The following is a 27,761-nucleotide window of genomic DNA, read 5'->3' on the forward strand; positions in this document are numbered from 1 at the left end:
AAATTAGAAAATCTTTAAGAATTTAGGAAAATTACTCTAGCCTTTGAAACATTACTGTAAAAGGGATTACTGTGTTTCCTATGGGAAAACTCAAATCCACATAGGATAATAGTGAAATGAACAAGATCACCAGGATAGCTAACAGATCATTTAAATAACAAAATAATAATAGGATGGTATATTTGAATTGTGTGATTTACTTAAGTCAGTCCTTTTCAGAAAAGCATACCTAATTCTTTAAAATAATCAAGCATTATTAGGAATCATATTCACTTGTAGAGGGCAGAGTGTCCTTGGAACTGTTATTTACAGCATGTGACATCATTCATTTTTCTAGTCCATTCAAGGATGTTTACACTTAGGTCCTTAATGCTGTTTTGCTACTTACATTTATGAAGAGTGAGATAGTAATTATAGACTAAGCCACACTATCTCCTTTTAAAGTTCCACTTTTCTGGGGCAAGGATTTCACCTGATTTTGAAATTCATTCTTTGCAAATACATTGTTTCCTTTGCATAGAATATATCTAAATGTCTGTATATGAGTAATATTACTTACTCTCAGCTTCATGAAACATTTTACAACTCTAAGCTGAATAAACACAGGATTGTTAAACACATCCAGCATCTTCATAGAAAGGAAAAGGTGGATGTGTTGTATCTATTGTTTCTGCTATTTTAATTTCAAAAGTTCTTACCAAGATAGTTACAAAGTAAACAATTCCTACAGAATTTACATGGCACTATCTCAGTCTCAGTAATTTTCAATTCAAAATTTGCAAGAAATTGACACTTTCACCTTATATACTAAGACACTTTCTGGTATGTAAACACTTTAAAAAAACACTTGAAAAGGACAATCTAAAACCTTTAAAATATTAAGGATATAAGCTATTGTAATAATGTAAACAGAGAGTCAAGCCTTTATTGGGTAGTTACAAAAATTGTATTCATTGGACTATTTTTTGCTTAAGAGTTTTATGAGTTGCCTGAATAGGAGAATTCTAATTACGTGCTTTCATTTACTGGTTTCTATCATTTGTGAGAGGTCCTCAGTGTCAACCAGGATGCAAATGAGGATTGTGTTAGAAGAGAAAACTGGGGAGAGGACTGAAATTAATTCCAGTGCTAAAGCAAAAGAAGGGAGGTGACCTTTCATCTTCTCCCAGCACAGACCAGGTGAGGGGGTGAGAGAGGTTACACTCAACCCTGTAAGGTCAGCTGTGAGGGCTTCCTTCTTTCAGAGCACATTTCTGCACGTCTTTAATTCTCAGTGCAGCTCACTCCCTGGTGGCTTTATTTGCAGTAAATGACATAAAGTCCATTAAAAACAACACTTCTGAAGGGTAACTGTTGGGGGTTGTGAAGACACAAATGTCCTATATAGACCAAAACTATCTGCCTCTTTAAGGAAACAGAAAGACTTGGAAGCAAATGTTTATAACTCTGGAAATAGATGATAAAAGGATAGATAGATGATAGATAGGAAAAAAGATAGGCACAAGTATACATGTTTCATCTTATTCCTTACGCAAGTTTTCTATCTAAAACTTGCTTCCTCCTCCATCCACTACCCACTCTAGCGCGCCTCATCTGTCTGCCCTGTTTGGGGCTGTACAGCACACCTTTACAGCTCGCTGGGGAGCTGTTGCTTCCCCTGCGGCGCTGTCAGCCGGAGTACGGAAGAAATGCTGAAGGCGAGCCGGGAGTGACGGTAAAGAGAAGGCTCTCCTCTTGCGCACCTCCTCCACCGCGCCCTCCCGTCATCCCGCCCGCCGCAGCACAGTGCAAAGTTGGCCCAGAGACCGGGTGGAGGGACCAGGGGGCCAGGGCGGCTGATGGCGGGATGCTGGGGCTTCGCGTCCCGCAGCCCGGAGAGCCTCCAGCCGCCGCAGCCGCCGCAGCAGCCGCAGCAGCTGTCACCTCCACGCCGAGCCACGGGCGTGCCCCTCGCCTCCCGGGTGGCTCCGAGCCGTCGCGCTAACAGCTCCCACTCACAAGTCTCCGCGTCCCCAGTTCTCAGCTCTCACCCCAGCCTGCCCCGTCGCCTCCCCCGCCCCCTTCCCCGCCACTGCAGAGGGGGGCAGCGATCTGGCGCTCCGAGGACCCCCAGCCACTCTCCCGGCACAGGCTGCTGCTGCTGATTCGCGGCACCGCAGGGCCGCGGACGCTCGGGCCAGACGCTGGGCGCCCGCGCCTGAGCATCCCCTGCGCGCGCACTGGGTGAGAAGGCGGGGGCGGGAGGGAAAGAGAGGAGGACTTGCTGATTCCCTAGCGGACCCAGGAAGTTGTCCTTAAAATTATATATATCGCCGTCCGCGGCTGAGCAGCCACCTGGCCAGAGCAGCATGTGGACTGGCTCGTCGGGTCACCTAAGTGCTCTGTGGCTGCCGCTGTCGCCGCTGTCAGAGCAGCTGCTGCCGGCAGCAGGAGCCCGGCGCTGGGCGAGGAGCGGGGACGCGCGGCTGCAGCGTCCCCTGCTTACTGCTGGCCGCTTCTTCTCCGGAGGTGGCAGTCACTGTTGCTGCTGAAAAACCAGCCCACATTTCCACGGCTGGTCGCCTGGTGAGGAGTTGAGACTCTACACCTCCCGCCCGGAACCCACATGGCTTGTTACCTGGTCATCAGTTCGAGACATCTCAGCAATGGGCACTACCGGGGCATTAAAGGAGTCTTCAGAGGGCCCCTCTGCAAGAACGGATCTCCCTCTCTGGTAACCTGCGCGCACACACACACACACACACGTTCAAAATCAATATAAACAGAAAGAGATATTGTCCTGGCACAATGAGGGGGTGATGGATAAGCTACCTTGCCCGTAGGTATATTGTGTCTGTTTAGACAGTTTATTGACAGACTGTTACACAGTGAGGGGTGTGTGTTTACATGTGTATTTTCAACACAGTCATTAGCATCTATAGTGCTAGGTATGCAAATATTTACTGAATGCATTTAAGTGCAGGCTTGTGAAGGTAGCTCCTGTGTGCTGTGTCAAGTTATGAATCTGCTGATTTGGTCAGTATAGAAAGTTTTAGTGGCACTTTATAACCATACTTCATGAAGTCATCAGTTGGGATTAGTTTAATAATGCTGCATTTACTTTATAAGAAAATAAACTCTAAACATTTTGCATCAGGGTCCGGGCAAAAGGAAAAGTGTTGGATCCCGATAGGATGAAGTCTAATGCTTCACTATGTAGGTTCTTCAGGGAAAGCCAAAGAGTTCTTTGTGAAAATATGAATTAGACAGTTTTTTGTACTATATACAGATGTATTCATGTGCAAATTTGAGTGACTGCTATTTAACTTAGTAAACTATTCAATTTAGTTTACTATTTGATGTAAGTATTTTTTGTTAAATGATTTTGACCAGAATCTATGACTTCAGTATATTGTCAGTTCATCCCTTAGTACATACTATAAATCATTTTTTTTTAAAGGATTCAAATGTGTTTCAAGAAAAAAAAGTCATGATTTATTTTTTAAAGTTTTGGATTTTTAGTAAGTGACTAAGGGTCTAAACTTAAAGAACGATTTTTCTAGTGTAAGGTGAAAACTAGTACTTTAAGTTTTGTATGATATAAAGGGAAAATTGAAGGTGTCTGATTTTTATTTATTCATTTTTCGGTTCTCTCCATCATGGTTTAATGTTTCACCGGCATGAATTATTCAAAACTGCAATATATTATAAAAACCTGTGATTAAGGGCTATATGTGATTTGCATGAAAAATCTGAAATCAGAAAGTGCAGGTACCCAGAGATATCACTAGGACTCCTAATTGTGAAAAACTATTGCCTCACATGCTTTCATGTACTGTACAAAGTAGGTCATTGCAAACCCCCTGCAACTATTTAGTATTGAATTAAAAGTGTAAGATGGAATATACTGTTTATATGGGCATTTACAATTAAATTCACAGGGTTAGAAGCGTCTTGAAGGGTTTTAGATGCATAAAGCCCACATTCAATCTTTCTGAGCAGCTGGTCTGAATCTTTCCTATTTTTAAAGATTCTCAGGATCAGAATTTCCGCAGTCTCAGCAAACCACCTTAATGTTTAACAACCCATGCTGTCAGAATCTTCCTTAGAGCAGTCTTAAATTCTTCAAATTTTTCTTTAAGCTCATTTCATCTCGAAACCCGAGAATGTTCCATCTTTCTCATAGATTATTTTTCCACCCTTTGATAAGCTCTGTGGCTGTCTTGCCAGACCCTCTCTGGTTGTGGAAATCTGAATTGGGTAGTGCATTACAGGGTATGTGCCTTAATCATTCACAGTGTAAAGGGAGAATTACTTCATAGTTCTTACATTGTTTGGTTTCATTTAAGTTAGTTAGAACGTGGTGTTAATCTTCCAAAATCTATAGGGTTTGCAGAGGGAATTTCTGTCACAAGGTCAAAAGGTGTCCTGCCTGCCTCCCACCCCGCACCCCTGCCGCCCCATTATGCTCCTTCATCTCCCAGGGGCCTGAGTGACCCCATAGGGACTGGACATATGAATGTGGATGTAAGAAGACAGCCCATAACCCACATGGCCCTGCTGGCTGACCAGAGGCTCACACCCACAGGACGCTATTCTTATTCATTATTGGGCTGGTTTTCACTAAAATACTGATTCGTTTACTTTTACCTAGGTTCCACACTTTGATTCACTGGGCTGTTCTCTCCAATGTTTACACATTTGACTGTACTTAAATTACATTTGCATCATTTTAAAATATCTGAATTAGTCTGCGTAGGTATTTCCTAAACCTGATTTATTTTGTCTTCTTTTACATTTTGCTATGGAATTCGAATGACTTTTTCAAGGTTTGAAAAGTTTCTCACATGAGATGAGCAGTATGTGAAAATTGATGTTCATTCATTCTCTGTCACGGGCAGGTTGTTAAGTCAGAAATGCATTCACATTGCATAACATTTAGTCTTTCTCCTTAAATTGAAATAGGTCGCTATCTTCTGGACCATAGACCCTTGAGAATTTAAGTAATAGTTCCCTGGTCCAGATGAGTTTATATTTGCCTTCTTCATTAATGAGTTGCAAAGCATAAAACTGAAAGCTGGTTATACATCATTTTCTTTTAATATTCAGAAATACACCCCCCCCAAGTTACTTTCAGGTTAACATAAGTTTATTGATTTTTTTAATCAGTACAAATATTAAACTCACAGATCCATAGTATACAGTCATTTATTTTTTATTAAACTATATATCTACTCTGACAGTAATTTTTTTCCAGACTTAGTTCCCAGAATGGCCTCAGATTGACCTCTATGTCAATGACTTAGTTATTTCCAGTCACTGAAACTCAGTTTATCTGGGATTATGGATTGGGGTATGACTCACTGATTTAACTCATTTTCACTAAATTCTACAATGATCTCAACTTTGATTCTTACTTTTTCAATCTGAGTGTTCTGCCTATTTTAATCCATACTTTTCTGCTTTAGTAGAGCTGTTTAAAAGTAGCGCATAACACAGTTATTGAATAAGACTATTTTGTAACTTTCTTATAGAATGGAGAAAAACCACACTTCTTTTTTCCTATAATGAGTTTCTTCTTTGGTAGTTCTGATATAAATACACCTGGGTAATATGAATTTAACATGTCAGTGTCTTATAATTCTTCAGGTATATATTTAAAGCAATTGTATAATTTGTCATGTTCAAATCACGTCTGTAGAATCTGAACACGTGATATTAAACTAACAGTAAAAAAGGCAATGATTATATTTATATACACTTTTATTTCAAAGAATTTCATTTAGAAAACATTGAATCATTATATGGAACTCTTGTAGTAAATACTCAATGGGATACTTGAGAAATAAATAAAGCATTGTTTTCCCAAACAGTTTTCACAGATCAGTGAACTGAAAATCCTAGAGTGAAATGCAGTTCCTATCTTCAAAGTGAAAACATGCAAATGTCTTATCTGTTACATCTCTCTTCTTTTTGGTGACTTGGTATGAAAAAAATAGCTTATTGCTTTTCATCCTAATTAGGATGTGAATAATTGATTTGAGTTAGTTTATGTTACTTTAAATCCAGGGATAGATTAAAGAAAAGTGACAGAGAGTATTGCATAGTGCTTATTGGTAAGTCTTCAATTTTAGAAAGTAAATTTATACCCTCCCACATTTTAGGTTATTTATCCCCCACCATATTCCAAATCTATAATATGAATGAATGATGACTTTAAAAATCATACACACATGCGCGTGTATTTACACATAGATAGAGATGTAGATACACACATTGTTACCAGTGCTCAAGTATAGGAAGTTACCTATATATTACGTTATAATCTTTACTGTCAGATATGTTAAAGGTAAAACTTACAATCCAGGAACTTAAAAGTTCTTTTACCACCATGTTTGAATTCAAATAAACAAGTAATATCCTCTTGTAGTGTCAAAAATATATTTGAATAGATTCTTAGTTATCTTAAGTAATGTAAAATATCATCTCAAATTTAGAGACAAGTGTGGTTTGTTATAGTTTATTTAATCTGTGTGTGGTCAGTATTAAGACTATCATTCAGGATATGTAGTGATTAAATGTTAATGATAATCATTTTTTTATATTTTTTCTGTGGTACATGGTTAGCTTATTAGAGTGATACTTCTTAAGAAGTGCTTATTCCTGGGAACACTATAGATAGACACCAGGAATATCTGTTTCTGGGAATGTCTGTTGTCTTCCTCTGAAATATTTGATGTGAAGGAAATTCTTGGGATTTTCATCTCAGCAACAGATCAGGGTCCTTGGATGTTGTTGTTTACTTGTTATTTTGTTTTGTTTAGTGATCTTATTCTAAGTTATATATCTGACTAAATTACCTAATTGAAGGAGGTGGCATACAAACAAGCATTTTAAATGGACTAAAAGATTCTATAAAGTTCTCTTTTAAAAATTATCAGTGTATATGTATAACTGAAAGAAGTTCTAGAAAAGATTAATTACCTTGAGGATGTATCTATTCAGAGAATCCCTTATGAGGAAATGAGTGCAGTTATAACCTTGCTCTTTTTTCTAATGCCTATAATAATTGCATGTATTTCACTTATGCTTAATAAGTACATGTTAAACACATCCAAAAATGCTCTCAAACTGATGCACTTTTCATGTACCAAATATGATTATGAAGATATGCTCTCCCGTAGAGAAGGCACCTGCCTCCTCTTCTTTAATTCATGAATACATATACTGCCTTTTATGTTGAAACTTTCAGATGTTTTCAGTAAAGAAGACTCAGTTACAATTCTTACAATGCATGTTTTCTTTATGTCAAGTATTGTATTAAGCAGTCTCCTGTCCTCTAGTTGCCTCTTCAACCCATTTCTTCTCTCCCCCAGCTAACTGATTTCGGAAACTTGTAGTTGGCATTATGCTTTCCAAAGTAAGTCTCAACTTTCTAGGACTTAATTTATGTTTCTGTAACTTCAGAAGGTTTTCATGATAAGAAGAGTCCAGTAAGTATTTGAGTGCTATAATGTGTGACTTTATTAGCTCATACTACATTTATTTCACAATTAAAATTTGACGAGTCAGTCTCTTGATTTGTTTCTTTTAGACTTACAATTAAGATAAACTGTATTTTAGGTTTCTGCCCTATATTTTGGAAACAAAATAAAATGTATTTTCATCATGTGTAGGCTAAACGGGGATGGTATTTAGCATAGAACTTAATCATTTGTAGTTTTTTTTAAAAAATTAGCCTTAGTTGTAACTGTGAAATCTTTGTTATATAATGTATATGCACTAAGATACATACTTTCCATGTGTTAAATATTAATAGGGTTTGAGATGTCAGTAGGATTAAGGCTGTACTGGGAGCAAAGATCAAGAAGAGTAATATATATTTTGAATAACTTTATGAAGTGCATTTCAGTATGAATTTGGTTTGTCAAAATACACATTGGCAGAATAATTCTTTAGTACATATGTACATATTTTGTAGAAAATAATTTGAATCAAAATTGAAATAAAAATGCTACTTTGTTTGAAAATGTCTTTTGGTTTTAACAAATATAGTGTTCCAGGTAATTCCTATAAAATGACAGGTGGCAGCCTTTTGTAGACAGATTTTGTAAATCAGGCTTACTTAGTGGATAAGGTCTAGAGAGAGAAATTAAATATTTGATATGTTCTCATGCAGTGTAGAGTTATGATGATAATAGGAATATATAAATCACCGAGTTCCAGAGTCTCTCTTGCATTGGAAATACTTATTGGACGTGAAAAGAAACTGTGGAAAGATGAATTACTCCATAGTTAGACAGCATTCTCAGTTGTAACTAAGACATTGTTAGCTTATTGAAGACAAAAAATGCAAAGGAATATTATACAGTATTTAAAATGGAAAGGGATTTTAAAAATATTCACTAATGATCCTACTTTTCCCGAAATGGACCCCTGATAACATGCATTGAACTAAATGCTTCTTTCATTCAAATTTGATACCTAAAATTTAAATGTTAGCTTCTAAAAAACTGACAGTGTAATTTTCCTTCACATATAAAGAAAGCTATAGAGCTAACTATCTTTCCTTTCTTCTTTGGCTGTTGGGAAACCCAGAGACAAATGTGTGCTTCACACGTGATGGGGATTGACGTTGGCCTTCAAAACAGCATGATGTCCTCACCCCTACTCATCTCCTATTCCCGGTCTAGCTCTTATTTTAATTTTATTTTCCATGACTTTCATTCTTTTAAATTTATATTTATTGTTTTAACGTATAAAGTTTATTTTAGATGACTTAGGTCTGCTGTGAAAGCAAGCAGGCTATAAATAAATAATAAAATATAGACCCTCCAACTCTAGGGATGCTGCTCAGGATTTTAGACTGGACAGTCTTGAGCGTGATTCCCGGAGAGGATGCATTTTGTTCATTTGTAGCAAATATAATTAGGGCTGCCAATTTTTTGCTTTGAGAATTGGCAGATTCCTTTTGGCAAGTTTGCTTTCACTTTTGTGTGGGTGTAAGAGGCAGAACATAGTTTATTTTGAAACGCGTACTGCCAATTTATTTTGTTTTTCTAAACAGTCTTTTCCCTCCCCGTTATTCTTCTTGCCATTGATCCTTATTCCTTTCATTAGCATGGTCACTGTTTTTTTCCAGCATCTTTTTTGGTTCCTGTATAAATGATGGCATATACTTCGAACTCCAGAGGCACAGGCCCCTGCAAATGGTGAGAGACACCCCGTTCTGTCTGCTGCCCCACCCAAGCCTGCAGGTTCCTTCTCTGTCCACCATCCACACGTAACATTCATCTCTAGCTCAGAATTTAGAGCTTCCCCCATATCTCCATTCAGAACCCACCTCCTACCAGTGTTCTTCCCCTGCCCTCTTTCTCACAGCTATTACACAGCACTTCATTTGTCTCGTGTTACCTCCCAGCAACAGAAAAATACCGTCAATTTCCCCCCACATGTGTCCTTTTCAGATCTCCATTTTGCTATGAATAATTATATTCCCTAACATGTTCCTTGGCAAGCAAAGGTGATATGCATTTCCTCTTTGTGAATGATATAAATACCAGATTCTAAAGAGAAGATAACTATTGAACGCCTTATTGAATGACGGAGGGGATGGAGGAGGCTCACTGAAATCTGACCCTCCCTGTTGATTTGCTTCATCTAAATGTGAAGTCAAGAGACAAAGAGGTGTCCATACTACGTATTTTCTTAGTATCTGAACATGTTCATAGTCCTTGGGTGATATCTAAGAGTCTTCATGATCTAGCCCCCACCTACCTCTTCAGCTTTAACTCTTTTCTCCCACCTGATCCTATGGTCCAGCCATACTGAGCTACTCAAAGCTCTTGACTGTGATGGGTGTTTATAGACCTTTATGTCATTGCCTATGCTGTTCTGTCTGCTACAAATCCTCTTTTTGCCATCATTTTTTGGGACATATCTTATATATTCTTTCAGACTTAATTAAAGAGTTGGGTCCTCATGTGAGTCTACACGAAGTTCCCTTGTCTCGTGGGTCAGGTGCTTCTTTTTCAGGCTCTAGTCACATCCATTGCTTGCCTTGATAATCACTGAATTGTGTTTGTTTATTGGTCTCCATTTTGCCATGAGATGTGAGATCCTTGGGGTTGTGTTTGCCATTGTCCTTATATCCCCAGAGCTAAGCACAGCTTCTGGTTTATTATTGATTTCAATAGAAAACAAAAGGATTTCAATAGAAATTTAACTGGTATAAATATGTTCCCTTTGTTCCTGCTGGTAGCTCCAAGAAGAAAACTTTTCCTTAGAGAATTTTTTTCCCAAGTAGTTAGTCAGAATCTTTTAGAATGCAAACTGTTCTACTGGATTAAGTGGCCACTGTTTTCATGGTGATCCTTCTTACTTTCAATTCTACCAAGATCCTGTGGTCAGTTGCCTCAAGTATAATTTAATACTTCCTATTATTCCCAATTGCAGAGTGCTTTATTCCGTGTAACCGTTTCTGAACATCTTTTGTTAAAGGCCACAAGAGGCTGAAGATTGGCTATATATAAATGGATGAAATTCATACCTGAGTTAGTCAAGCCATATTTTTCATTGGCACATATTTAATAGCTTATGTGAAACGAATTACAAGTTAGGAACTTGACCATTCCCTTCCTATTTAGGAGTGTGTCGTAAGGAGGAAAAATAGTGGTTCACACACCATTTCTCCTTTTCTCACTCTCATTTTTCTTTCTTTTGAAAAAGAGACAATAATTTCCTGATCACTGGCCACTGTATCCCTTGAGAAAGCACCATCCTGGAGCAGCTACAGGGTGGTTATTGCATAATTGCCAACCCTCTCCAACTTATCAGTCACACACTTTCCAGCAAGGTTTTGCTAGTACTTTTTTTGTCTTGGATTAGTCAGGATATGGTCACTGTTCACAAAAGAAGCTTGAACTTCTTCTGAACAATGAACTTTAGCTAAAATATCCAGCCATCTCCAGTGGACATACAGAAAGATAGTAATAGTCTCCAGAGTGGAGAGAATCAGGTCTTTTGTATGGTCAGTTTCTTTTGCTACAGTTGTTAACAAATATTTGACTTCTTTGTCTTATTTAGTGGATATAAACATTGAAAGGACTCTTAGCAATCTGGTTTAGCCTCCCCCTGTATATATTTTAATATAGCACTATGATAGCAGAATAATGACTTCCCAAAAATGTCCACATTATAATCCTCAACACCCTTGACTCTGTTAACTTACATAGCAAAAGGGACTGTACAGATGTGACTAAATTAAGACGTTGAGAAGGTTTTCCTGGATTATGCAGGTGAGCTCAGTGGAATCACAAGGACCTTTATAAGAGGGAGGCAGAAGTGTCAGAGCCAGAGAGAGAGAGCTTTGAGATGCTGTGCTGCTGGCTTTTGAAGATAAAGGAAGGGGCCACAAGCCAAGGAATGCTTACGACCTCTTGAAGCTAGAAAAGGCAAGTAAATCGATTTTCCCATAGAGCCTCCAGAAAAATCACAGCCGTGCTAACACCTTGATTTTAGCTTAGTAAGACTTCTGACTTAATGGACTATAAGATAATAAATTTGTTGTCTTTTAAGCCAGAAAGTTTGTGGTAATTTGTCAGAGAAGCCATAGGAAACGAACACAACTACTCTTAACATGGGTGAACATTTCCAGTGGTAGGGGACCTCTCTGCTCACCAACGTGATTGATCCTCTAGTGAGACTAGTATAATTAATGCTATGTCTCCTCTGCCCTCCCCAAATGTCTCTGCCTCCTTCCATTCACTCACTGGTCCTCAGCATGCCCTTTGGAAGCAAAAGGATTGATCTACAACCTCTTCAGTGTTAACATCCTTTCAACTATTCAGAGAGAGTTAGTGATTTTTCATTAAAGGACTGAAAAATTTGTGAGAACTAACTAACCTTCTTCCATGTACATCACTTGCTTTATTTTCTTATATATTAATTGAACTTTGTACAACTCAAAATGCTTGATTACACTTTTTAATGTGATAGATGTTTTGAAGTACAATATACTGATGTTTCTTATATTCTTGAAACGTGGTAAACTCAATAAAATATTTTCATATATTTAGACAAATATCATCCACACTTTCAAATCATGTCTACTTTTTCCAGATAGTTCCCTTTTACACTATATACATCATTTATACAGAAGATAAACTTAAGAACACAAAACCAGATCATTTTAAAGGCACATTTTAATGCTATCTTTCTTAGTTTGTTTAGTCTTTGATTTAGATATCTGAACATTTCCTAGGGGGCAAAAAAAGCTAGTTATAAATAAAAAGTGATGGGATGAGTTGAAATTATAATTTCATGAAATCTTCACCATTTTCTATTCTAGACATAGTGGTATCTAAATGGAAAGTTACTTTTTAACTTTTGTACTGAAGTATAATATAATATATAAATTGTCACAAATCATAAGTGTACAGCTTTTTAATGCCTCAGATGTAGTATAGAATATTACAACTTCCTGGTAGCCCCAGGCGTGCCCCTTACCAAGCACCACCCAACCCAAAGGCAACTATTGTCCTAACGCCAGATTATAAACTGCCTTTTTTTTTTAAAATGATATTAAAAAGGATGTAGTAAAAAACATATGCACTTGCAGCTCAACTGACAGCAAGGCCCTCTTTTTGGGTGGGGATAGGTAACTAGACAATGTTTCATCTGCTTACTGTCCTACTTCACTTTGACTGAACACAGCTAACTTAACTAGTTGAAACAAATGAACAAAAGAAGATAATTACATTTATGTCCCTTTTACTTTCCTGTTCATGATGATGATATACTTTTTCTTTATGATCTAGTGTTCTTGAACCAGGCTTCTTATTACTTGACTTCAACAAATCCATAGTCAGCTAAAATTGGATCATTTTTGTTTTTCACAGCATGTAATAAAATCGGAATTTCTTGTAATTATTTCCCCTGTTGTAAAATCACCATTTCTTTTGTAACTTTAAATAAGAATGCTTTATAAATATATAATTATCTCCCAAAAAAAGAATACTGATTTGGTAAGTATGAATGGATTTATGCTAATACAGCACAGGGATTATATCCAAGGTGACATTTGTGAAGTATTTCATTATCTTTCCCTTAATTGTACATGTTGAAATGCAAAGATCTGACCATCATGTAGATTTCGATATCTCTTGAGAGTCGTTAGGAATGGCTCTGTTGAGTTTTCGTTATTCGAGGGGAGATGTGAATTATGTATTTAGTGGAAAAATAGTAAATGATTAAAAGAAAGAAACCTCTAGCTTGGAACTCTCATAAAAAATGAAAGTTATGTGCAAATGATGTGTAAACTTTATTGCAAAAGTTGTTAAAATTTCACACGCACGCACAAAGGTAAAATACAAGTTTGTGTTACTATGGAAACAGGATTATTGCCAAGGAGATTATAGATAAAACCCAAACAATGCTTATATTAATCAATCCTAAATTAAATGAATTTAAATATGTTTAAAGAACTGATCGCGTATTTTCAATCAAATGTAATGCTCGTCTTCCAATATCCATATGCTACATGGTATGAGTTCAAGAGTTCTGCATTATGTTGCTGGAAGAAGTTTTAGTGACGATCACTGATGATGCTTTCTTATGATTATAGAAGGAAGATTTGTGAAATTACATTATAAAGGAAAAGTAATAAACTGCAGTACATTTTCCTTTATGTGTTCCTTCCAACAGTGTCACTTTGCTGTAAATTTTTTTAAAAAATCACACTCAGTTCCGTCCTTTGTGATCATCAGAATAGACTCCACCCCTGAAAGTGATAGAGAAAATCAGTTTTCCACAAGGAACAGAATAGGTGAGAACACATAACTGGAGAAAAATTATAATTGGCATAAACATATTCATAGGGAGTGGTCTTACGTGGACTTATATAGTATATAAGCATCACTTAATCTGCAGATCCTAGAATTAGATCCAGTAGACAGTAACTGGAATACAACTTCTGATCTACTTGTGTGACAAAAATTTGGGAACATAAAGTTTTAAATTCTTCATTAAGTCATGAATATAAGACTAGTTCTAAGGTTCAGTTTCTGACTGTGATGAGCACTGGGTGTGATGAAGTATGGAAGGACCTTCAACCTCACGGTTTCTTACCCGTCTGTTTGGAAACAAGTCACTAATGTTTAACCAGTGGTTTTCATGTTGCTGTAGTTGTTGTTTTATTTTTCCATGTATTCTTTGTTCAAAGGAGATCTTAGGAGCTAGGTAAAAGGCTCCTAAAGGTGGGGGAGAGAAGCTCTTGGATAGTGAAAGCCTCCTCCTTTTCCTCTGTATCTGGGCAAGAATGCTGGGCAGGGAAGACACATCTGGGCATAAGCCCTGTAGCTTTTTGATTTGAATACCACTTAGATGGACCATGAAGGGTAAGTATCCGCTGTTTCCAAAACATAATTAAAATGCATATATCTTATGCAGAGTAACTCAATTAACTATTTGACACATTGCCAGTTAATTCCATCACTAGACATTGATTAGATATTACTTTCACTCTAAGTTTGCAGTTTTTAAGGTGACTTTGGGATTTCAGAACACCTTCGTGAATAAGCTCGAGGAAGCTCAAGTTTTTTCCTGAGCTGAGTCCCTGAGGAGACTTTAGAGTTGATGGGAAATAGCCAATGTGTGGGACAGAAATCTAGATAGAGGAGCCTGGTCTGGGAGAAGCCTAAGATTTCTAGAATTGAAAACAGAAGAACATTTCAATTGAGGAGTCAAAGTCATTCATTCACTTATTCATCCAATCATATTTAACAAGTATTGTAAGGGTCTGCTATTTGCCCAACCCTTATTGGCCATGTAGCAAAACTGAAAGATAAATCACACTATGGGAAAAGAAGATATATTTTTCATGCACCAAATACTCCTGGGAAGTAGTTCTACCTACCAGCTTTGGTAAGTGACCAAACTCCTTTGGATAAAGCAGAAGAAAGAAGGTGGGGGGGAGCATCTGAAATGGATGAGCAGAGAATGTGGTTCAGTTGGCCCATGGCACTGAGCACTTAGGTCAGAGTTTAAAAGTAATTTTGACCTAGACAATTCTAAACTTTTATCTCTAGGCTTTATCATTTTGTCCTTTTGTTTTGTTTTCCTTTGGATCTTAGTAAAATTTTCTTTTTTTTAAACTTCAGCTGACCAAGGAAATGACAGCAATTGAAGTCAGGGTTCCTGTGATCCTGCTGACATTATTGTGGGATGTAGCCTACAAGGCCAGCACTGAAAGTCTAATCAGCTGAGGGATGAAGGGATGTGGTAGACATAGTCCCTAGAAGAGAGAAAGCATCAGAGCACTAGACAGGGCTTCATGTGGTGGTGTGAGGGCCTGAGTGCCTCCCTTTCCCTTGAGGTTCTGTATGTGGGGGAGGCATGGTTGGCCACCCCCATAGAGAAGGTCCTGTCTCTATTCTTTGGAGAATCTTCTGTTCTTAGTGGCCGATGCCAGACGTTTCAATTTAGATGCTGCTAACTGCAAATATACATAAGAAACATCTCTTCATCCTGCTACTGATTTAGTCTTTGATGTGAATAAAGAACCTGGAAAAGATTCTTCTCATAACCTAATACCTCAGGTGTTAGGTCCCTAAAAGAAAAAGAAGGAGACCACCGAGGAAATGAAAGCATAGGAAGGGAGCAGTGAAGATGAGTCTTACTTCAAAGTTCAGCTTTGGAAGGGCTTTAGGGGCTCCTAGAGAGTGGAGATCACCAAGAGGAAGGCCCCAAGAGAACGAGGAGGACCTAAAGGGCCCTGGTTGGAAGAGGTCTATGCTATCCTGCTTGGAAGATATACACACCTGTCACCCCGGGTTCCCAGTGGAAAATTCTCAGGGCAGTTATAGCTCTGCCTTGAAGCTGATGGAGTTCAGATCCTAAGTTTTCACAAATGATTTGGGGCCCTTACTACTTGTTGGGCACTGTCCAAGGTGCTGATGATAGTGAGGTAAACACAATCGACATGGTTGGTATCTCTCCCAGTGGAGACTACAGACAGAGAATGAAGATAGGCAGTAAACAGATGTTTATTTCACAATACCCCTAGTTATAAATATACAAGTTCTTCTGAAGAAAAAGTAACTGATTCTAAAGAGGGATAACCCTCCTAGTGCTAGGACCATGGAAAAATTCCCAGAGTAAATGATGGCTAATTTGAGACATGAAGAATGAATAGGAATTATCCTGACACAGAGCCTTGAGGCAGGACCCAGAGAAAGACTCCCAGGCCTGGGATTTGCGTGTGGGCTGAGGGACTGAGGGGGTACAAGACAAGGCAGGACTGGCAGGTAAGGGTCAACCACGTCTGCTCCTGTAGGCTATGTAACAACGAAATAAGGAAACCATCTCAGGTAGAAATATGGCTTTTAATCTTAGTACAGAAGTAAACAGTCTGTGGTCCTGGCATGAGTACTTCTAATTACTTCCTGTGGGTTGTGTGAGATAGGAGGAAACCATGGCTTTTTCTGCTATTGTTACAAACAAAAATCAGAAATGATTTATAAACAAGAAAATAAGAGTACTGGAGTTGAATCATCATTAATCTTAGTTTCCTGTGTAAGTCCATTAAAACTAGGCTGTATAGGGCTTCCCTGGTGGCGCAGTGGTTAAGAGTCCGCCTGCCGATGCAGGGGACACGGGTTCGTGCCCCGGTCCGGGAAGATCCCACATGCCGCAGAGCGGCTGGGCCCGTGAGCCATGGCTGCTGAGCCTGCGCGTCCGGAGCCTGTGCTCCACAACGGGAGAGGCCACAACAGTGAGAGGCCCACGTACCGCAAAAACAAACAAACAAACAAAAAAAAACCCTAGGCTGTATAAAGAGAGAAGAATTGAGAATTAACTTTATAGATCTGCACACAAGAATGATATTATGATTTAAGTTTCACTCAAAATACTCCTCTTTGATGTTTTAGGGTAACCGGGGGTGGTCTGGCCGAATGAGGGTTTTCTTGCTTTAAGGGTAGATAACATTTGTATCCAGAAAGCAAAAGAAAATGGAGGGTTTTTAGAATGTTTTGAATCAATTATAAAAACTCATTTTGTCTTTGTTAGGAAAATTTTCTCAGAAGGTATTAGACACCATTAATATAATAACATTGAAGACCCAAGGTAATAGTAACTTCTTTAGATGAGGTACCTCTCTGGATCTCTGAAATGCCACTAAAAATGTATCCCTTCTAGTGTTGTATGGTGACAAAGGTTGCATGTTTTTATATCAAAAATTTAAAATAAAAAAACCATGATGTGAGGAGGGCTTTACGGTGCCGTCTATCTACATACTTTCCCTTGTTTTATGCATTTACTCCTCCACCCCTACACTTTTAAGGTGAGAGCATGGATATTTTCCCTTCATATATTAAGTATAGAGAAGTGGTTAAGCATATAGATTTGAGTTGGACTGAACTGGTTTGACCTCTGACTCCAGCTCTAACTAGTTGTATGACTACTTCAGTACTAAGAGCTACAGCTTGTTCATTGGTGATGCTACTCGCCTTATGGGGCCATTGGAAGATGTGCGTGAGCAAATGGATGCTAAGTGCTTAGCAGATTTTCTGGTGCATAGTAAGCGTGAAATGAAGACAGTCGATGGTTCCTCCTGGAGCACGTGGATTGTTCTGTTACTCCTGCAGCACGTGGATTGTTCTGTTACAAACAGGTTTCCTTGACCCCTTAAAGTGTTCTAAGCACCTACTGCAAACTTAGCACTTGTATCAAATTGTTGAAACTGTTGCTGCTTTGGATGGTACTTTAAGATGGCTCTTTACCGTAGTTGTGTTTTCTTGGAGGACAAGTATAGGCGTGGGGGCCGGTTAGCTTTCTGTTTAACGCAACACTTGCAAAAAGAAACCCCGGGTTTTCACAACTTTCACAATGAAAATGCTCACTGTGCCCTACTTTCCTGATACACCTTTAATTCAAGACAAGGATACATTTGAAGTGGCTTTTCCATTTGTCCTGTTTTTGTCAAAGCGAATTGAGTTAAGCAGATAAATTGTTTTTATGATCTTGCTGCCATGTGGAAGGAATTTTTCTCTTCCTTTCCATACAGATAGATATTTAATCTAAAACTGCTAACTTTGTGATGATAAGTATTCACCCTCTTACCGTGTTTAAATATCTTTATTTCACTGCCTTTGAAAATTCTAGGGAACCAATCATGTATTTTTCTCTCCCCAATAACAACCTGCTTTAATAGTAAAATATTTGAAGTGAGGACATACTAGGTAACTGAGGATTGTATATGTTACACCTATGTTCACATTATGAGCAAATATTAAGGTCCATGTGTAGGTATAAACTTTTGTGCACATACATTCTGCTCGGAAAATATTCAGTCATTTTGTTTCATTTGCCACTTTATGATGCAAAAAAGCATTTGTATCTGTCTAGTCAGGATAACAGAACCATTCTCAGCTTTTCAAACAGAGGGAAGCAATGCAAGGAATTGTTTACAAATGTGTTGAAAAGGCTGAGGGAGAGAAAAGGGGAAGATGCTATTACCCAGAGGTTAATAACTGCAGGAAATCGCTGCGGCCTCTAGGGTTGGAGGAGCAAAGGAGAAAGTGGTACCTAAACCCTACAAGCCTTACTCTGGTGGTGATGCTGCTTCTGCCACCACCTCACCACTGCTCTGCAGTCATCCAACAGCTTGCAGTCCCACTGGGGCTGGTGGATTTGTTGCCTGAGTGGCTGGTGCCTACAACTGGAGGCTGCTGGCACCACTGTGCTGCTACTGCAGAGGCCAGCAGTTGTCTGGTGCTGCCGCCACCAGTACCAGAACCCGTGAGCGCTAAGTGCCAAGGTGGCTGGACAAGCCGAAGAAGGAAAATCATGGCTTTCTTTCTTTTTCCTCACTTCCACTCTGACACCAGTCTTCCCATTGGCAGACCTAACCAGAAACCAGCTGGCAAGGAGCTCTGGGATGCACAGTTTATGGGTTCCAGTCCCCAAGGAGAGAGGAATGATGAGGATAGAACTGATTGCCAACAGAGAAATACCGAGCACTGCAGTTACACCACTTTCTTCAAGATTGCAGAAAGTAAGAGGGAGAGGCATTAAATAATAGAGGAAATTATGTTTTATCTGTTATATAGAAATCCGAAGGATATTTATGTTCAGCCTAGACCTTATGGATATTAGGTTCCTATTGCTGCTGTAACAAATTACCACAAACTTAGTGGCTTCAAACAACACAAATTTATTATTATTCAGGTCTGTAGGTCAGAATTCCCAAAGAGGTCTTGCTGGGCTAAAATCAAGGTGTAGGTAGGGCTGCTTTCTTTCAGGAGGATTTAAAGGACAGCCCATTTCTTTGTCTCTTCCAGCTTCTAGAATTTGCCTATGTTCGTTGGCTCATGGCTTCGCATCTCTATGTTCAAAGCCAGCAAGTTCTCCTGCTGCCATCTCTCTGATTCTCTGTAGCTGGAAAAAAACTCTGTACTTTAAAGGACTTATGGGATTAGATTGGGCCCACTTGGATAATTCAGGCCCCTCTCCTCATCTCAAGGTCCTTAGTTTTAATCACATCTGCGAAGTCCCTTTTGACATGTAAGACAGTATTCACAGCTTCTGAGAATTAGATCGTGGACATCTATGGGGAACATTATTCTGTTTACCACAACTCAGAATTTTGGATTCATAGGCATCTGTGGTTATTCACTGGTTATTATCTCCCATAGACATCTCAAACACATAATATCCAAAACTAAATTAACCTTCCACCAAGTGCATGCTTTCTTAGTTAGGGACATCATCTTCATTTAACGGTGTAGGCTTGAATCTTGAGACTATTTTTCTTTAATTCCTCATCAGATTGGTAAATCTGCTCATTTTAACTCCTAAATATTTCTCCAATCTACCCCTTCCCTCCAACTTTCCTACCACTCCTACCTTCTTGAATGCAAGCATTTTCCATTTTCCTGAAAATAAAATGATCCTTGATTAACTGTATGGCATTTATGCTAGCTGGTGGAGCTACCCCACGTTGTCTGCTCCAATGGAGTTTACAGCCTAGAATGGAAACACACACGTTAAGCAAATAAACCTGTATTATATATGTTCTAGAAGAGGACCTTTCTCATTTTTCTGATTATGATTCATTTTTCAAAAATTTTCTGAATATTCTAGAGAAAGGCCATCAAGTTGGCTGATTTAAATTCAATCAATAGTAAGTACTCTTGGTATATGTATGTTGCTTCCCCTGATTCTGGAGGATAGAGAGGGAAAATAAGACTGCTAAATTACATATCATATATGGCAACTTAGTTACTTGTAGTAAACTCAAGCGAGAATGGCCTTAAGAGCTCATCTTCATCTGTTGTTGTTTAAATGGGGTTAAACTAATGATCTGAGGCCTCTACACTGGACTTAAAGAATCACAATGCCTTGGGTGGGGCCTGGATGTGCAGTTTAAATAAGCAGCCCACGAGTTTGTTGTACACATTAACATTGTAGAATTATTGAACCAATGTGAACTTACCAATACTCCTTGGATTTACTTGGATTTAGAACTTCAGAGGCCAGAGCTGAGGAGGGTTTTATGACTTGCTCACTCTCGTTTCTTCACTGGTAATTCCTATGGGAATCCCCTGTGATGCTTGCTTGGAGTTCAGAAACCTGTCAAATGCCCAGTTCACAATGGTAGTAACAGGTAGGGAGCACTTATTCTACATCAGACATACTGTGCCCAAACAAGCCTTTCACACATTGTCTCATTTAATTCTTAAAACAATCTTAAGATGGAGGCACTATTCCATCTGCTGCTGAGGGGCAGAGAGCTGTGGTTGGACCCAGGACCTTCGGAAGCCAAAGCTCAGGTGTGAAACCACTTGACTGAGAATTGATTATTCTCTCTCTATGCCCCCATGACAATTTTCACTTTCATTTATTACAACAGAATGGCATTTTAATTGTCCACTCACATACTTGTTTCTCTTTCGTTGAGTCTCCTGGCAGTAGGACCTGTCTCTTCTTTATCCAGGTAAATGACAGCACCTGGATGCTACAGAGTCCGGGGCTTAGTAGGCATTCAGTGAAACTCTTATCTCCTTGGTCATTCTTTTACACATTCATTCAATCTTAGTTGATTAGAATGGGTCTAAATGAAAATATTAACTGAAAAGTAAAATTCGAGTATCTATACATATGACAAATTTAAATAAAAATTTGACAAAATATTCAGTTGTACAGCAATGTGTAGGTATAATTAACAAATGTTCGGATTTTAGTAAGGAACTAATGGTGCAAACTCTTGTAATTGGCAATTACACAAAACTATAAAGCACTTTCCAGGAGCCCAAAGACACTAATAATGTGTAATAATTAAAAAGTGAGGCACTTTTCCGAAATTTTATCTCACATAAATTGCAAATAACATTATAATTTTTCAAGGTGAAAACCCCAAATTATCTCTGTCCATAGGAGAAAATTAAAATGTGTATATTGCTTCCATTATTGTTATGTACTTTTTCTTGCTTTGTCATATACTAATTTTGCTCATAGGTATGAATATTAAACATCAATTTATGTATGTCAGGTGACAAGGCACAGTGGGGTTATTACCTTTTTCCTTCGGGTACATATGATTAAGCAGCCAATTTTTTATTAGAAACATATAATGGAAACAAAAACCCATAAAACCAACATAAGTCCATCTTCATCTTGTTAGAATTTGAGCTCTTTAAAATAATAATTAAAAAATTCCTTCATAAATATATTAAGCCACTTAATTACAATGGTGGGTGATTTTTTAAATGTTCACATTATTATTGAAGAATATAAATTGGGTATTCACAACACACATTAATAAAAGTTAATTAACTGATCAGGGTCCAATTGTCAGAGTTGGTATTTGAACATCTATCAAAGGGTAGCTCAGATTCTTCCCGCGGATATTAAGAGCAGCAGCGAAAGCCTGCTGGAGCACTTACTCTGTGCTTACCCTGCTAGGAGATTTTCTGGAATATCTCTAGACTACTGGATCCTTGCTGTGGAAGCATTATGTATCAACAGCTTGACTAATTGGCCCAACATTCTTGAGGTCTCCCAAAGCTGTTGGTCAGAATTCAGACCATCTCATGCCCTTGTCACAAAGCTTACTGTCATAACTGCATTATGGAAACGGCAAACTTTCAGAGCACACTCTGAACTCTGATGAATTCAACAAACACTTATTGAGTTGCTGGTTATTTTCATGTGTATTTTATCTCACTGAATATTTGGGTGCTCATTCAATTTATAGGTGAGCAAACAGAGGCCCAGAGAGGTTAAATAACTTTCTCCAGGTCACAGTCAGCCAGCAGAACATAGGAGATTTGAACATGAATCTTCTAATGTGAAACTGAGAACTCTTCGCACTGTGTGAGTAGGTTGCTTTGACAAATATTTGTCAGGCTGATAAGGAATTAATTGCTTCAAGAGGGAAAAAGATACCCACCCCTGCCAAACCACTTTAACTGACTTAAGCAAAGGAGAAGAAATTATTGGAAGGAGTCAGGTGTAGAAAATGCCACCAGGCCTCAGCCAGGGCTGGGAAATAGAATCAGGAGCTGAAGTGATTCTGTCTCTCCACTATTCCCAGGCAACTCATGTCTGCTTCTCACTTCAGCTTCATCATTTGCTGCCTTATATATGGGCTTTCTCTGCTCCCGGTAGATAGTACTAATCCAGGCTGTATGCTGTGTGTGTGCACGTAATAGAGCAGAAAGAGGGAGATTAGGAGGAAGGGAGGGTGACAGGGTCACACAGTTGTGACCCACATGCAGAGCTTCTCAGATGGGAGTCAGAGTAGGGGTGAAGGAGGACATAATTGGTAGAGAAATGATCTGCATTATTTATACGAAGACTTTCTTGTACTACACTGTTAAACTTTGATAGTTAAATCCCTGGTTCTCACACTTGATTGGGAGCAGATTTATGAATCTTAATTGGTTTCTCTAGTTTGGGTTTATATATATATATATATATATATATATATATACACACTGATCTCTCTTGTCATCTATCTACCTATCTATCTACCCATGTCTTTAATTATGTTCCAAAAATGCACATAATTCTATTTATGCAAGCATTTTATTCCTATTAATCAACTGAGAGCTTCATTAAAGAGATATTTTGGTGTCTCTTAAAAATACAAAAGGGAAAACATTGTCTTATTGTCATTCATAAACTAATTACTTGTGCTTATACAACTGTCATTTGGTTAATATTAGCAAGAAGAACCAGGTAGAGCCAGAGATAAGAAATGGCACTTCTGTTAGTAGAACACGCCGACCTTAAGCTGTGGGTTTCCAGCTCCTCTGACGTAATAAAATACTCTGAGTAAACATCTTTAGCAACAGACATGGGTGAGTGGTCCTCCTAAGAATTATCCCCCAAAGCAGTTTTTATGGACAAGAGAACTCTTGAGGAAAACATCACACTCTTCTTAACTTAATATTATATGAAAGCCCTAAACTCACTTTCTAAAATCTTCTGCTACTTATACAAGGTCAAAAGTGAAAACGTCAAACCTATAATTACCTTCCTCTGTATGTGGTGAAAGGAATACAGGAACTGCTGAAATTATCCCTTTATAAAAATCATCTTTCTAAAAAAAGTAAATATTGAGTACATTCTTGGATGACGTCCTGGTTTTTAACCAGGACGTTGGATGTTTTTTAAACATCCAAGGTAAGAACTTTCTTTGTTTCTTACAGATCATCACTGAGCTGTTCACTCTTCAAAATTCAACTCAATAATCATGTGGCTAATATGTCAAAGTTTAAAAAACTTCATGTTGTTTGTGCTTTGTAAGACCGTAGAAAGTAATAGTTTGTGGATTTGGGGACATATTCTGTACCAAGAATAAGGCAGTAGAGCTGTAGTCTTGATTTCACCAGAAGGAATAAGATAGGTGTGGACAATGTCTAGTTCTTACTTTATTATCAATCAGTACTGTGCTTTGTTAAGTCCCTACTTGCTCATTTTCCTTACTGAGGGACTAGGCTGGAACAGATAATATCTAAAGCTCCTTCTAGTTCTAGTATTCATGTGCTTTCTTTTTTTTCTAATTAAAAAAAAAATTGGGGGGTTTTCTCTGATTTTTTTAAATTGAAATATAGCTGATTTACAATGTTATGTTAGTTTCAGGTGTACATCAAAGTAATTCAGTTATACACACACATATATATTTATTCATATTCTTTTTCCTTACAGGTTATTACAAATTACTGAGTATAGTTCCCTGTGCTATACAGTAGGTCCTTGTTGGTTATCTATTTTATATATAGTAGTCATGTGCTTTCTTAACCTATAGTATATTAAAGAGATAATAGTCATGCTTCTTAACAAACAGTAAATTTTTTTGGCGGGGCGGGTAACGTCGTGTGGCTTGTGCGATCTCAGCTCCCAGACCAGGGATTGAACCCAGGCCACAGCAGTGAAAGCCCAGAATCCTAACCACTAGGCTACCAGGGAACTCTCAACACAGTAAATTTTTAAGAGGTGCTGATCATTGTTGAAGGTAGGTGATGGGTATATGGGTTTGTTTTACTATTCTCTTTACTTTTGTGAAGGAAACTTTTTAGAGAGACAGAGAAAGAGGACCATAGCTGTAGAAATTGGTAGCAATAATGAGGAAGTGCTGCAAGGAGTAGATGAAACATCTGCATCCTAAAAATCATGGTATGTTAGTTTATTTTCATGAGTCACCTGAACATGAAATGTGATAGAAGTAATAGGATGTAGTTGGAAGCAGAAATAGGGAAATTGGAAAACCTTGCAAGTCCCCTTGAGTCATTTCCGTTGAAATGCTTTATCATTTTGTTGTGAATGCCATATGAGGTGTACTTAGAGTCAAGTTTAATGAATATACATTACAGAGATAAATGGTTCATGAATTCACCATCATTTTGGATTATGCATTATTCCTCTTTAAAATCATTAGTTTGGAAAATTGAGATTTGATTGTAATTTGCAATTTCCTAGCACGCCCTGACTGGACAAAAAAGGAAGCAATTTGGAAAAGGGCCAGATTTCAGAGCAAAATTTACAGATGCAAAGTGCTTGATCCATAAAGTAGATAAAACACGTAATCTGCAATCAACTGTAAAGTTTGACAATGGAAATTGTTGAACCCAAGTTCATGTGCCCAACGCACAGTGAGGCCAAACAAGCTGAAATGTCTGAGTTTGGAGCAAAGTTTATTAGTCAAGGAGGTGCCAATCTGGAAGATGGGAGACCTAGACTCATCTCAAATCCATCTTGCTGGCTGGCCAGGGTGTAAGATTTTTAAAGGAAAAAGGGGAAGAGTGGTCTCTGTGATCCCAGATTTCGGATAAGATCTCAGTGCAGACTTTTTGGTGCAACCTTATGACTTCCTTTGGCCCCAGGGGTCATGATTATTCTATATGTTCCTAGTCTGGTCTGGTGATTCTTTAACTTTCCTCTAGGAGAGAGCAGAAACAGTAGATGAGGCATTTTATTATTAGTTTAGGGCCTATGTAATGGTTCAAGAGTTTCAGTTCTCAGTTGACCCTTCCTGTGTTATCAATTTTTAAGTCTGCTTGGGGCCAGTTGGTTGAAGCCACAGGGCGTTACCTTAACAGTTTGGGTCATAAATCAAGGTATTGGCTTAAGCTAACATCATGGAAAAGATTATGTGGGGCTTGCTTTTCTTTTGTTTCTGCATTCCCTCACTTAACTGTTTGAATCCGATCTTTGGAACTCAGGGAAGGTCTATGAGACTAAAGCCTTTTTCTATAAACAGAAAGGCATATGTACATGAGAGTGTCTCTTAGGGTCCTGCTCGGTTTCAATCCCCCCTTTTCTTTGATACTTATCAATTTTGAGGGGAGCAGGTGTGGGACAAGAAAGGGAATAGGGGTTAATCATAAACTCGGCAGGGGAATTCGATTTTAGGGGGCAACTCAGTTTCAGAAATACGATAGAATAACCCAAAGTTTGAGCTGTAACATCAGAGCACACACATATTCTGAAGTCACTTTCTGGGCTTCCCTGGTGGTGCAGTGGTTAAGAATCTGCCTGCCAATGCAGGGGATACGAGTTTGAGCCCTGGTCCCGGAAGATCCCACATGCCGCAGAGCAACTAAGCCCATGCACCAAAGCTACGGAGCCTGCGCTCTAGAGCCCATGCTGCACAGCAAGAGACGCCACTGCAACGAGAAGCCCACACACCACAAACGAAGAGTAGCCCCTGCTCGCCGCATCTAGAGAAAGCCCGCACGCAATAATGAAGACCCAACGCAGCCAAAAATAAATGAAAATAAACAAGTAAATAAAAAAGTACTTTAGCAAAAAAGAAAATATTAAAAAAAGTACTTTAGCAGTAGTTTTAAAAAAAATAATCACTTTCTGTGCAGCTAGGTTTCTTCTAGAGATTAATGCAATTATTTATGTAACCCAGATGTTTATTGAGCAAACTTTCTTTTCCAGAACTTTACAAATAGTCACTTGAGGACCTTTACGGTATAAGACCATATCTTTGCCATTTGAAACTGGGTAGAGCTCTTTTCCTCTTGGGCCATGATTGGATATTTAATCTCACATAAGAGGACAGATTCCTTCCTTGAAACCAGAATAAACCAGTGGTCTTCCTTTTAATAAAAATTTTAGAGTTTTAAAAGGGAATTTTACTTGACCCTGCAAATTCACTAACAACTCAGCACCCAAGCTTTTAAAAATGTTGTGTGTACTTGGTCTATTTTCTCACCCAACACTCACTGCTCAGCCTGCTGCATCCTGCTTTTGCCTCCACTACTCTATGTAAGTCGCTCCAAGTCACCAAAGACCTCCTTGTCATAAAATATACTTTTTAATCCTTTTCTGACTTGACTTTGAGACAGCAGTTGATGCTGATGAGTACTTTCTTCTTTAGCAAATGTTCTTTTCCATGACACTACCCTCTTCTTTGGTCTGCTTCTGGACAAGTTAACTAAGGACATCTTAGAATTCTTTGTGGGTCCATGTTCTGCCCTTTGCATTCCCCAGGGTTTTAAAGTAGGCTCTCTTCCCTTCCACTCCATATACTTGTGCCAGGTGATAGCATTACTCTTGAATGCTATCGTTGTCTAGGGTGATTTTCGAGTCACCATCTCTATGCCAGACCTATATTCTGAGCTTCAGGGCAATATATCTACTTCTCTTATTGAGAGTTTAACATTGATGTTTCTCATAAACCTCAAATTCCGCATATTCAAAATGGAAAACTTCATCTCACTCCCTGTGTAACTCCAGCCTGCTGCTCTTCCAGTATTGTTGTCTCAGGGCACAACACCACTGCCTGCCAATTGTTCCGTCCTTGACCCTTTTCTCTTCTTCACACTTTCTGCTTTCAAACACCAAGATATCTGAACTATCTCTTGATTTTTGCCATCTCTTCTATTCTTGTTGCCATGATTTTTGCACAGACTTCCTATCATCTCTTTCTCTGATTACTGTAATAGCCTCCGAAATAGCATACCTATCCTGTCTAGTTACCTAGTTCTCTTTCAATCTCTTCTCTCAGTTCAAAATGGTCCTTCTATGATGCATGTCTAATCAGGGTCCTTCTCTGATTAAAACACGTCTGTGTCCTGTTTCACTTGAGAAGTCATTGTACTTATGTAACTTTAAGTGTCTGCATAATCTGGTCCCATGCCTAACTACTATCCAGTCTCATCTCTTACGATTTCCCTTTGTATTTCAGGTCCTGCCTTACTGAAATTCTTTCTGTTCTTCTAGCACAGTATGGCTCTTCTTGCCTTTAGGTTTTAGAACACCGCTCT

At 38.5% G+C, this 27,761-nt stretch overlaps 1 protein-coding gene across 1 annotated transcript in view; it reads left to right on the forward strand.

Annotated features, from left to right (window-relative positions):
* Nucleotides 1–2,605: 2,605 nt before the first annotated feature.
* The window catches only part of ZNF804B (zinc finger protein 804B), a gene marked incomplete at both ends in the record, with an annotated part of 496,853 nt that continues 471,697 nt past the window's right edge, over nucleotides 2,606–27,761 (forward strand). Inside the window, one exon of the mRNA XM_082662415.1 lies at nucleotides 2,606–2,713. Coding sequence (XP_082518541.1) covers nucleotides 2,606–2,713 — 108 coding nt within the window. The remainder of the gene's footprint in view (nucleotides 2,714–27,761) is intronic.

Source organism: Grampus griseus (assembly GCF_964374135.1).
Source record: "Grampus griseus genome assembly, chromosome: 9".
Classification (NCBI taxonomy): domain Eukaryota; kingdom Metazoa; phylum Chordata; class Mammalia; order Artiodactyla; family Delphinidae; genus Grampus; species Grampus griseus.